An 11693-nucleotide genomic window follows, 5' to 3' on the forward strand; every position below is an offset into this window, starting at 1 on the left:
GCCGCCGCCGCCGCCGCCGCCTCCTCTTGTTTTGCGGTCACGAGAAAATATCTCGAACCCACGAGCTTACGACTTTGAACGCTGCTGGCTGGCTGGCCCCCTCTTGCCTAACTGTGTCCGTTGTCTTTCCTGGCTTGGCCATCTCGTTGCACCGGGCAATTTTCTTGTTCGCGACGTTGTTCACGTCCTGGTACCACACGTTTCTAACGAAGGCGAAAGAGAAAATTAAATACAAAACTGCTGGCTGTTTCGTTCTGAAATTGTAACTTTCGAGAAATTTCATAGGATATTGGGAGAAAATTCCGATAACAGAGGAAAATGAGTCGGGTTAACGGAGGGGCCGGGGGGAGCAGGTAAACCGATGGATTTTCAGGCAACTCGGCTGAGTGTGATACGCATTGTCCGAAGCGTTCACGGGAGTGCGGTTCGCTGGTGGCGTTCCTGTTACTGCTCATTGGCCACCCCGCAACGGAGAGAATTGCGCGAAGGGCAAGCAGAGAACAAGCTGCTGCCTCTCTCCCGTGGCATAGCTGTTACGTAACCCTCGGTCATTGTTTGCGCGTGGTCGTCACAGGAGGGTGTTTGTATACCTAGGTTGTAACGTTGGATAAGAGAGGGAAAAAAGCGCGAATTTTTACCCCAGAGAAATAGAGCGAGATATCGTAGAGATAGAAGGAGACGAAGATATATTCGAGCAGGCATCCAACCGGACACGCGTCAGAAGGACTCTCCACTGCACCGGAAGCGTCGCTCTTCTACGTTTCTTTGTACGCGACGTGTTCCGTTTACCGTGTGTTTCGCGACACGCGGATTTTTGTTCAACGTTTTTTGCCCTCCGTTATCCTATCGCCATTAGTCGCGTTAGCCTTGTGCAGAAAACGATCAGAGAGAGGAGGAGAAAGGGGAATACAGGGAGGTAGTTAATAAGAGTAGCGTTTATCATCGACTTTGCTCTCTGATACCCGCGGTGTGTTCCTCTCACTCTCCAATTGCCACCTTGTCTGTCGGTTCGATTCTCTTTGCTCGACGTTGTTTCCGGTCCGCTTGACCACTTGCGATCGTCTCTCTGTTCTCCTTGAATTTATCACGTCCTCTTCGTCTCTTTCTCTCTATATTTATATGTAACATATACATATATATCCTGCGTTGAATCGTCGCCCGCGTGTATATCAGAGGCAAAAGAGAACATCGATCGAATTAACGTAATTACTTGTTCGTGCGAGATACGTGCGCGTCGTGGCAAAACAGGCGTCAAAGTCGATCGAGAGTCACGAAAGAGCAGGATTTTACAAAACGTTAATTGCTCGCGGTTTATACTGCGCCGACCAGCTATACAGAGGGAGAGAGAATGTGTGAGTGCGTGTGAGTGAGCGAGAGAGAGAGAGAGAGAGAGAGAGAGAGAGAGAGGTCGGGGCAGAGTAGAGAAAAATCAAGAGGTAAAATAATGGATTTTGAGGCGAGATGAAAAACGACGGTAATTTTTCTGGACACGTACGCCACCGTTCGGTTTTTCAGCGCGGCTTACGCGCAACTAATTACCCATATGCCACGTGTTATTATAAATAGCCAATCGTTACCGACACAGCCGCATCCACGATTCGCTCATAATGGCGTGTTATCGGATAAATAAAACGGATAGCCACGGGAGGGTGCGCTCCGATTATGCATCGACGCCTCCCGTGAGCGTATGTACCTACTCTCTGGCCACCCGTACTGTTTTCCCAACGAACGACCAGCTTTTATTTCTCGTCGACTTTAATCCGCACAGTGACGACAACGCCGATCACTTTTATTCGTTACGACGCTCCCGATTCCGCTCCCTTTATATCTGCTCGACGAAACGAGGTGTACATGTTGTACGTTCCAACCCTGTCAGGGGAGGGAAAAGTAGCAAGAAAAATCGAAACAACCGATAAGACTTAAATTCGAATTTACACACAAATGGAAGTGTTGCTTTTAACTTGTACACCTTCGAAACGCGGTTAAAATTGCGGAACAGCTACTGTGCGGAACGATCAAAATCGATAACCACATCGAACTAAATGCCTGACGCCTTTCCGATGGCAGGATGACGCGCCACGTCGCCGTGATATTCAACCTAAACGCATTAGAAGGCTCATTTAAATACGACACAATGACGAGAGCACGAGCGGCACGCGGTCGCACGGTATGATTCGTCGGCCGAAATAATTCTGTCCAAAAACAGTGTCGGTATCCTCTTCCAGTAACCGTGAAAATCCTTTTAACATATCCTGTTCGATATCTAGCAACGTTTCGACTTTCATTCTTCTACGCCGAATAAATCGCGTATATCCATGTTTCCACTTGTGTCGAACGGAAAATATCGCTTGATTCGCGAATCACCATAGTCCGTGGTCGCTCGTTTCTCCTCCCTCCCCTCTTCCTCTCTCTCTCTCTCTTTCTCTCTCTCTCTCTCTCTCTCTCTCTCTCTCTCCGCGCGTCAATACTTTTCCACGGTGAACGCGACGCAAGACAATCACGTTGACACCCGGTGATGGATGTCCTGGCTGCTCAAAATACCCCCCTCAGTTTTCCCGCCAATAAAGCCCATTGTAAATGCGAACTATTCGAAATATTAGAGCGGCACGGCGATTACCGGCCGTTCAGTCATCGCTCCTGACGCACCGTAATCCTTTCCATCTTCCTCCGCGTCCTTTTTTGTTCTCCCACCGTCGTCGTCGTCGTCGTCGTCGTCGTCTCCTCCGCTGCCACCTCTCTCGACTTTCGCCTGAACACGGCCTAAGTCCCCGTCATCCCTGAACATCTCTTAGCCTGTTCCCTCTGCAACGCGCGACGGGAACACTCGGGTATATACATATACATACATTTATATATATATATACGGGTGTTCGATCGGCCGACTTCCCTATATCTATATCCAGGTAGTAAATAGGTAAAAAGTTGGCGATCGAATGTCGAAACATCCTGCTGACAGCATATCTATTATTACCCGTCGAAGGTTGTCCCTCTATCTGCCGCTGACAATCTGACGTGCCTCGTGCTCAATGAGCAGCGTAACAATACTATTTCAGCAACCGTGGCCACGCGAACACAACCGACGAACGGGCTCGGAAGAAACGAGAACCACCTCCCTGTCACTTCTCGTTGCTCGTTATCAACTTACGTACTCTGATTGCCTCTACTTTCGGTCATTCGGTTGATATTCTATTCGTGTTAAACTTACGACGAAGAACAATTCCCATTTATAGAGTTAACGTTTGTTGAGTTTGAAATTCAACGATCAAACGTTTATCCGTTGATTCTATTCACTTTTCGATTCTGTTAAAGTTCTCTATCTGTGGTTAAGCTCGGTCGCGAAACAGGAGAAACAGGATCAGTCGCGTTCCTCTCTCCAGAGGGTCCTTTCGACTCCGACGAAAACGCCGCAAAGCTTAAAGAGATAGGATTACTCGCGATTCGAAATTTATTTACACCGGCCTTAATCCCTATTATAGCCGCACGCGTAGCCCAAGGAAATGGCCGAGCAATTTCGGATTTGGACTGCCGAGAGATGATGGATCGCCGTTTCGTAGCCGGCGCTGATGATACCTCGCAGATGTAACCTCCGCACCCTTTTCGGCTGCGAGACCACTTGCCGGTGATTATCGATTAAACGCATGCACACCGCCTCGCCTTGCGTCTCTCGTTCGTCTCTCCACTTCCCTCTCGTCCTCTTCCTCCTGTAACTTCCTTCGTTGTACGAGCTTTCTTTTCACCTTCCTTTCGTTGCGTATACCATTCGTTCCGGATTCGTTCTCCCGACATCTGGCTCGCGCCAACCTTCTCTTCTCTCTCTGTCCTATGCGTCTAAAACTTGTCGATTCTTCCGTAATCTCACCTGAGGAAATTTCGAATTTCTCCGGTGAACCGTACTCTACGTACACTGTAGACGAGACAATGTGGCAAGTGTGTGTCTCGATCGAGATATCTGAAAAAGAGATTATTAAAAATGTATATTTCGCGTGTTTTACGTAACCAAGATGTAGATACCTGATTTACCGGTTGCTCGATTCTCGAGAAATCGTATGTGGAGAAAGATGTTCGATCGTGTTACAGACGCAGTTTTCAATTCCAACGATGTTACGCCGGCTGAAACTTGGATATCGTCCCTCGCACCCTGTAACGAGCAATCTCGATAGGATTAAAATGTTGTTTACCGGAACAGAAAGTCGGGAGTTTGGGTTTACTTGGCGCGGTCGACAGAGGCGCATCCTAGCGGCGCCCGGCTTCCTGGCTGAATACATACGTTTACAAGAACGCGTTGTTTTACTCTCCCCACCCCTTCAACTTCTCTCGTTACTTGCGAGTTACTTGAACGCTGCGGGCGGCCGGTCTCTATCGAAAGTTCCCGATAAAAATTAACATCGATATATACACACTGGTCCCGCGTGCGAGCCACCGCCACTCAAGCTTCGTAGTAAATATCGTAAGCGCGCGACAACTCCCGGAAATGTCGAACATATGTCGCCACTTCAGATTAATCCCGATGCTTTTACCATTAATCTAATCAGCATCGCGGAACGAGAAATACATTTAGCATATCGATCAAATCAAACCTGCTCTGTTAAACCTGCATTTCGGTCCGGCTCTTACAGAGATAAAAGCTGTCCCGTTACATCTGCCCATCGTTGAATAATTCTCCGTTTCGCGGTTCGAAAACGGCGCGAGCATCGTACTACACACGTATTGTGTTAATAAATGTCTTACGCCCCCCCTCAATCTCTCTCTCTCTCTCTCACTCTCGAGTGACATCTAGCTTGAGACGTTGAAAGTGGGACGGGGAGGTATTGCCAACTTTGTCGTGATAAAAAACGAACCTTCTTTTCTCCACTAACGAAAAAGTGGTCGTGGAGAGACATGAAACGAGTCCACCAAGGCTTCGTGAGAGTTTTGTTGCGAGGCTGAAAGTCAGACATGGGCAAGTTAGAACACGCCCGAGGAGGCGCAAGCTCCTTCGACTTTATAAATAATAAATTCGCGTGAAAACAGCCGGAGAGACAGAGAGGAAGAAGGACGGTAGATAGGATGGAGGAAAAGGAGGAAACTGGTGCGAAGGAGAAAACGTTAGATGTCGTTGGGGGGAGGGGGGAGTGTAGAGAATGGGGTACGAAGGCGAGGGAGGTCGGAGCGAGACAGAGAAAAAGAGAGAGACAGGGACAAGTGGTAATAAAGAGCAGGCAGTAAGAGCGACGAAGTGACGTCCTGTGTCGCGGAGTCATAAACTGGGCCCCAGGATCTCAGGCTTACACTCTTATTAAAACGTCGTCCTGCATATTGACGGTTATTGATCACCTTTCGCACACCTCGCTGCTTTTACGATACAAGGTCCATGTCACCTTGAAAACCACGGATACCGACATCGTTTCGAAAGACTTTGACGATATCCGTGTAGAAATGCACATTTAGTCATAGCCCCCCGATAACGTTTTATTTACGAAAATCTGTGGTTCGGAACGACGAACAAAATTGCGCAGTTTCATGCTGCGCATTACACAAGACATACAACGTCAAAGATAAAACCAGTGCGCATATTCTCTTTTTTCGTTCATCGTGATTATATTTCTAATTATTTTACCCCCTTTGTTGCGCAGGATTGTGGAGGAGAAATATTGTTGCAAATGGAATCAACTGAATCAAGTAGGTAGTACTGATACGTTTAACTTTAACGCAGTTTTTGAAACGTAGTAAACGTGGATTGACTTTTTTGGCGCGCTTTTTACTTCGTATATTCGACAATTGTGCAACTGGTTTATACTCTGTTCTATTTACTGCCGATATTACTTCCATGTTGGTATTATCACTGTCTATTTCACTTCAACAGTCACAGTTCTTGCAGTTGATAATGCAGGTGTATATCGGTAAAGTTGCATTTCACTGCAGCAACAAAAATTTAAAGGTGGCGTAGCTGACATGTTACGACGTAGTTGATGATTATATAGTTTTCATCGACTTTGTTGATAAGTAGATCCTGAACGAACGAAGCAGCCATTTTTTAGTGGAATCAGATAGAATCGTTACTTTAATCATTCTGACGTTTTAATTTTTGATCGTGTTTGATTTGTAGTTTGAAAGTAACATATGTTGAAATACGAAAATACCAATGAAAACGAAATAATCGTCGACAGTATTAAATCAGAGTTTGATCGCCGTCTTAATTAGGTAAGACAAATTTTCTTCGACGTCTTTAATGCTCGTAAACAAAACAATTGATTTAAAAGGGAAGTGGCGTACTTTTTCCATATTTCTTTACTGATCCATGATCAAGTAATAAATATTTCGACGATGACAGTAGTGTTCTTTGTGATAAGAATCACGGCCTGATAATGGGTAATGCGGGGAGCAATCAACCGGTTGGACATCATCATAGCACCCACTCGAGCAGAGAACATCGTCATACCAAGGAATACCCTCCACCTTCACCAGGAAAGGAAGGCCAAGCCTTCGTTTTTGATAAAAAGCCAAGCCAAAAATTAGTTTTCCAATCTTCCAATGAGGAAGAGGAGCCTTATTTTGCCAAGGTGTTATTCTTACTATTTCATTAGAAGGAAATAAATGATTAGAAAGAACTAATGATTTTACCCAAGGAATTCTTTATTTTTTTTATCAATAGACTCATGGTCATCAAGATGGAGAAGAGTTTAGTTCTCAACGTCCACGTTCCAATACAGTGTCTGAAGGAACCAAAGTAGCAGATAGCAAAGTGCTACCAACAGTTTTTAAATGGGAGGGAGGTGGTAAACAGGTTTATATTAGTGGAACTTTTACTGGATGGAAGACATTGCCAATGGTTAAGAGTCATGGTGATTTTGTAACAATCATTGATTTGCCAGAGGGAGAACATCAATATAAGTTTTTTGTTGATGGTGAATGGAGACATGACCCAGACATAGTGAGAAATTATTTTATTGATACAGAATGGTATTCTAACAACAATTGATTTCTTTATGCTTCCATTGAAATATACTTTTTTCTAGAAAATTGTTGATAATGGTATGGGTTCTAAAAATAATTTAGTGTCTGTAAGAAAATCTGACTTTGAAGTTTTCCAAGCACTTGCAAAGGATAGTGAAGGTGTTATTAGTAGTGCTCAGACAGAATATGGGCAAGATATTCCTCCTCACAAGCCTTGGGAAAAAGTAGCTGGACCACCAATATTGCCCCCACATTTGCTTCAAGTTATCCTCAATAAAGATACTCCTTTGTCTGTAAGTATAGTATATACCAAAAATAGACAGAGCATTTTTTTAATTATAACAATTCAGTAATACCACTTGTACCAATGCCAATTTCAGTGTGAACCAACACTTCTACCAGAACCAAATCACGTTATGTTAAATCATTTATATGCCTTAAGTATTAAAGATAGCGTAATGGTTTTGTCAGCCACGCATCGTTACCGCAAAAAATATGTGACGACTTTGTTGTACAAACCAATTTAAAGTTCTTAAATCATTCCCAAAGTTGTCGGCAATCGTTAGTTACATCGAATCAAGGCATATTTTGTAGGTAAGATAAACTATCGACGTTTAAAAAGAAATATTTGAAAACTTATATAGCATAAACTATTTGTTGTATTTGAAATGTAAAATAATGTAATTATTATTTATTAAAATGAAATATTTTACATTAGACGCCTTCCAATAGTGAGTTACTTTCATTATACATTCATTTTATTCTGTAACACGATTTGCTTCTTATGGATCTTAAAACATTAAATGCTTTCTTTAAATCATGTTATCAGTTGACGGTGTTTCTTCGGCATACGGTGGTTCAGATCGCGTCATCAGAAAATAACTTCCAGTAGCCCTTTTATCCACGTGTTCTCCCATCAGTGTAGTTTTGGCATTCTTGCAGTTGCCTAGTACATAATTATCCCATGTGTTGCATTTGCTCGCTACAAATCCAGTTTTAGAGCCAATACTTTCCGTCAAATATACATATGATCGACCGTGGCTACACGCTTCTGCAAAAACACAAATATATGCGAGTAAACCTGTTGATAAATGACGTAAAAGGTATATTACCTATTAATTCTGCAATACAACAGCAACCAGGTTGAACAGGTACTCCCCCATTTGGGTAAAAATCTACACTACCTAAAGGCTGCAAAAAGCCTACCACTCCACCACAAGAATGGATAATATCGACAAACAATGCGTCTGTACTATCTAATTTAGTTTTGTTGGATGCGAGTAAATGAAATCCGGGCGAAGCAGGATCTAAGCCAGTTATTCTTCCTAAGCGACCGGAAGTTATCGAACTTCCGGTGTTTCCAGCTACATGTGCTCCAAGCGAATGCCCTTAGTAATATAATAATTAAGATAATAGAGTAAATTCAGAATAATTGCATCTTTAATTCACTCTAATAATGCATACCAAGAAAATGGACATCTTTGGGTTTCAGACCTGTTTCTCTAACTAAGAAATCTATAAATTGAGCAACTGTTTCTCCTACGTTTTTTGTGTTGTGCATTGGTCCAAGATAGAACGTGCTTGCAGCCAAAGGTTGCCAATCAACCATAATGACATTATAGTCATAATACTTTAAGTATTCTATAGAATTATAACAAATTGTGAAACATACAGTTTCGTTGATATAATATATTCAAATATCGTTGTTGAGATTTAGTACCGTCTTTCATTTTGACTAGGCCGGAACTCATTGCGCTCGATTTCCATCCGTGTGTTATAAATTTAGTTAGCCTCGATCGTTTGAAATTTGAGTTAAGGAGTCCTTGTCTATCATTCCTATACAACTGAGTTCCATTTTCTGGGCCAGATCTTCAAATATGTTTAGATTTTAAAAAGAAGTGTAAAGTATATTTTTGTGACTGTATACATTGTAAATTATTGTATACCGAGTATAAAGGAGGAAGGAGACTTGTGATTCATCGAAAATCCCACGTTCATCATTTGCTTCTTTTAGCACCGCTACTTGCGGTTGATCATTTCCATCAGGCATGAAAATCCAGTCTTCTCCGTACCCGTCGTATTTTTCTTTTAAACCACTCTCCCATGTTTGACAATACGCAAAATTACATAAAATAACGATCACTATAGCAAAATACACCGATAAATTTATTCTACCCATTCTTCCACTTACAAGGATCACCGCATATAACGTTCGAAATAATACTACAATTATTGTAAAAAACTCTAAGAATGCGCAAGTGAAAATTTCGTATCACTTGTGTTAATTGGATGGCGAGAACGTCGGGGTAGAACCTTCTTATAAACCCTCACAATATCCTACCAAACATGAACAAACTCCACGTGACCCCGTTTCATTTGTTTATCTTTAGTCTGGTATCGTATATGCGGAAATACTGTTAAGTAGTTTTTTAAACTACTACAAGAACGTTTTAAATTTGTAATTAGACTCAAAATTGTGCAGGCTTTCGCCCAATTAAGCGTTTGATATGCTAGGCACTTACGTATCGTGTTGACGTCGAAATCACGCGTACACTGTATTAAACAAGTTTGTCGTTCTGCACACTGATAATTATCTTTCAGTTGTTTTGTTAATCGTTTAGGAAGCAATTCATTTCTTAAACCACATGGAAAATCGTACATTTCTTCAGAAGGAAATAATAAATTGTGTGATAACATAAAACAAATATATACGAACATAAAATATATTATCATACATTGTTATGATTGGTATCATACATTTTTTCACAATTAAGTTACAAACGTTGACTTTTCTTTATACTACATTTAGCAATTTAATGTACACCACATACGTTTAAATTTAATGATATAATTTTAATCAATTGTCATGTTTGTATTATTATACACTCGAATCAACTTTATGAATTTCAACCGTACGTGATAATCAAAAATACGGTCGATATTTCATTGTACCAAGTTTCTTCTTTCACTAAAAGAAAAATGCACACCAAGATTGCATAGTCTCATATTCTCATAAAAATACTGTTCGTTATATGTAGTATCGAATCTAAAGTTATTTACCGTTTGGTATCGTAGTTTTTCCGAATTCTCCGTCGCCGAAACAACCTACTAATGGTACCTCTGGAAACAAGTTTTTAAAAGTAGATGATTCTACATTGTCTTCACGGAACATTCTTTTCCCGCGCTCACGGCACGCGAACATAAACCCCATGGAATGTTTTCTTAAAGAAACATTATTCCTAAATGATTTTAATCTCTCTTCAACAGCTTTCTTGGTCCTATAACATCCATCAATGACTACAGACCATGAATCAACTAAGCCAACTAATGTAATTGCAACACAAGTTGCAGGTTGTACACATCTATTGTCTCCGGGGTCCTTTGAATTGCATATACGCAAATCACTGACCACTCCACCCCATATAGAAGCTTTCTCGTGACTAAATGTGAAGATAACATTACATATGTATGACACTCTATATAATATTGGAATCTATGAAATTTTGAATTTTACCTTATTTGCAATAGTGTTGCAACTGCCCTGGCTATACGACGACCTGTGTTATTACAAAATAGTAACAGACATTTATGACTATTACTTGCACGTGTATTCAAAGCTGTGTTAATCTGGTGAGTATATTGTGCAGCAGCTTGTGTACGAAAAACACCGACAAATGTGAATGTTTTAATTGTTACATTAGGTATGTCAGGTAAAAATGTACACACTACATCTGTCAAATGATTTTCAAATTCTCTGTCATTGATAATTACACCCTCTGTCCCCATTGTTATAACATCACAGTTTGCTGGGAGAACTTTACAATGGCAATCTTGACACAAAAGTGAAGTGTGATTATTAGATGAAGGATAAAAAAAAAAAAGTAGAAATATAATAAAAGAATAAATACGTTTTTTATCAAATTGTCTCCATGGAGGTCCAAAAAGTAATCCTAATGTTGGTTTAATCAGTAATTTATTAATAAGCTGAATCCTAAAATAGTCAGCATTTCTGCTATCCTGAAGAAAATACAGAATAGAACCCCTTGCAATTCGTTTTTCATCATTTGCCACTTCTAACCAGGATCTAGAATGTAAAACGCTTGTTTTAATGCATTTTACGGAACTTTTACGAAAACGAGCCATGGAATCTCAATATCTGCACAATCTTCCTAAAAAGAGTCTACTTTTCCAAGTTTTTTTCTTTACTCCGAATAAGTAGACCTTTCGTGAAACAATAATAAAATGAAAATATTAAACGTTCTCGCACCTGCAAACCATTGAAGCATTCGATAGGTCCACTCCATTTAAATATTTAAATATAATCCTTAAAACATCATAGGTTAAGTACCGATCAGTACGAATTATATTCCTTTCTTCGACGTTCGGTGTAGTATGATTATTTTCACGAACTCTTTTGTCTGGTATATCCTCCATTTACTTAACTGTGTAACTTAATAAAATCACTGTATTTTTCGTACAAAATGTATCACATAGATCAAGTAAATCACTGTCTCTGTATTTACTGTTGCGTCGGTCTACTTATGTCAAGAACAAGTAGAATAAACAGACTACTACACTAAATGCCCTTTCTACCTTTTATCGATACTTTGACCACTTTTCAAAGATAAATTTATACTATATATTATAATAAACAATAACAACAACAACGATGACAGATCGCTGCCTTGAAAAATTTACTCCTTTTTAGAAAACCTTGAGTTTTTACAACGCTGTCATAGAAACTCTACCAAAGACATCGA

At 40.9% G+C, this 11693-nt stretch overlaps 3 protein-coding genes across 5 annotated transcripts; 1 reads left to right on the top strand and 2 right to left on the bottom strand.

Annotated features, from left to right (window-relative positions):
- The first annotated feature begins 6000 nt into the window (after window positions 1-6000).
- On the top strand, window positions 6001-7510 carry LOC108573984 (5'-AMP-activated protein kinase subunit beta-1). Of its 3 annotated transcripts, none has more exons than XM_017936479.1 (5): window positions 6001-6180; window positions 6311-6539; window positions 6632-6910; window positions 6996-7226; window positions 7314-7510. In XM_017936479.1, the coding sequence occupies exons 2-5, from the start codon at window positions 6345-6347 to the stop codon at window positions 7458-7460; spliced, it is 852 nt and encodes a 283-aa protein (XP_017791968.1). In that variant the 5' UTR covers window positions 6001-6180; window positions 6311-6344; the 3' UTR covers window positions 7461-7510. The 3 variants fall into 3 exon arrangements, with proteins under 3 accessions (XP_017791968.1, XP_017791969.1, XP_017791967.1); XM_017936480.1 differs by having other exon boundaries at window positions 6314-6539; XM_017936478.1 differs by having other exon boundaries at window positions 6330-6539.
- A 148-nt stretch (window positions 7511-7658) lies between these two features.
- LOC108573983 (pancreatic triacylglycerol lipase-like) lies at window positions 7659-9206 on the bottom strand. The gene is made up of 5 exons (XM_017936476.1): window positions 8880-9206; window positions 8654-8802; window positions 8398-8574; window positions 8046-8321; window positions 7659-7984 (listed from the first exon to the last, which is right to left on the bottom strand). The coding sequence occupies exons 1-5, from the start codon at window positions 9110-9112 to the stop codon at window positions 7746-7748; spliced, it is 1074 nt and encodes a 357-aa protein (XP_017791965.1). The 5' UTR covers window positions 9113-9206; the 3' UTR covers window positions 7659-7745.
- Window positions 9207-9839: 633 nt separating this feature from the next.
- On the bottom strand, window positions 9840-11680 carry LOC108573982 (F-box only protein 22-like). Its single transcript, XM_017936475.1, has 5 exons — window positions 11201-11680; window positions 10842-11017; window positions 10448-10763; window positions 9994-10373; window positions 9840-9901 (listed from the first exon to the last, which is right to left on the bottom strand). The coding sequence occupies exons 1-5, from the start codon at window positions 11365-11367 to the stop codon at window positions 9840-9842; spliced, it is 1101 nt and encodes a 366-aa protein (XP_017791964.1). The 5' UTR covers window positions 11368-11680.
- Between the last annotated feature and the right edge of the window lie 13 nt (window positions 11681-11693).

Source organism: Habropoda laboriosa, unplaced genomic scaffold (assembly GCF_001263275.1).
Source record: "Habropoda laboriosa isolate 0110345459 unplaced genomic scaffold, ASM126327v1 scaffold197, whole genome shotgun sequence".
NCBI classification, from domain to species: Eukaryota; Metazoa; Arthropoda; class Insecta; order Hymenoptera; family Apidae; genus Habropoda; species Habropoda laboriosa.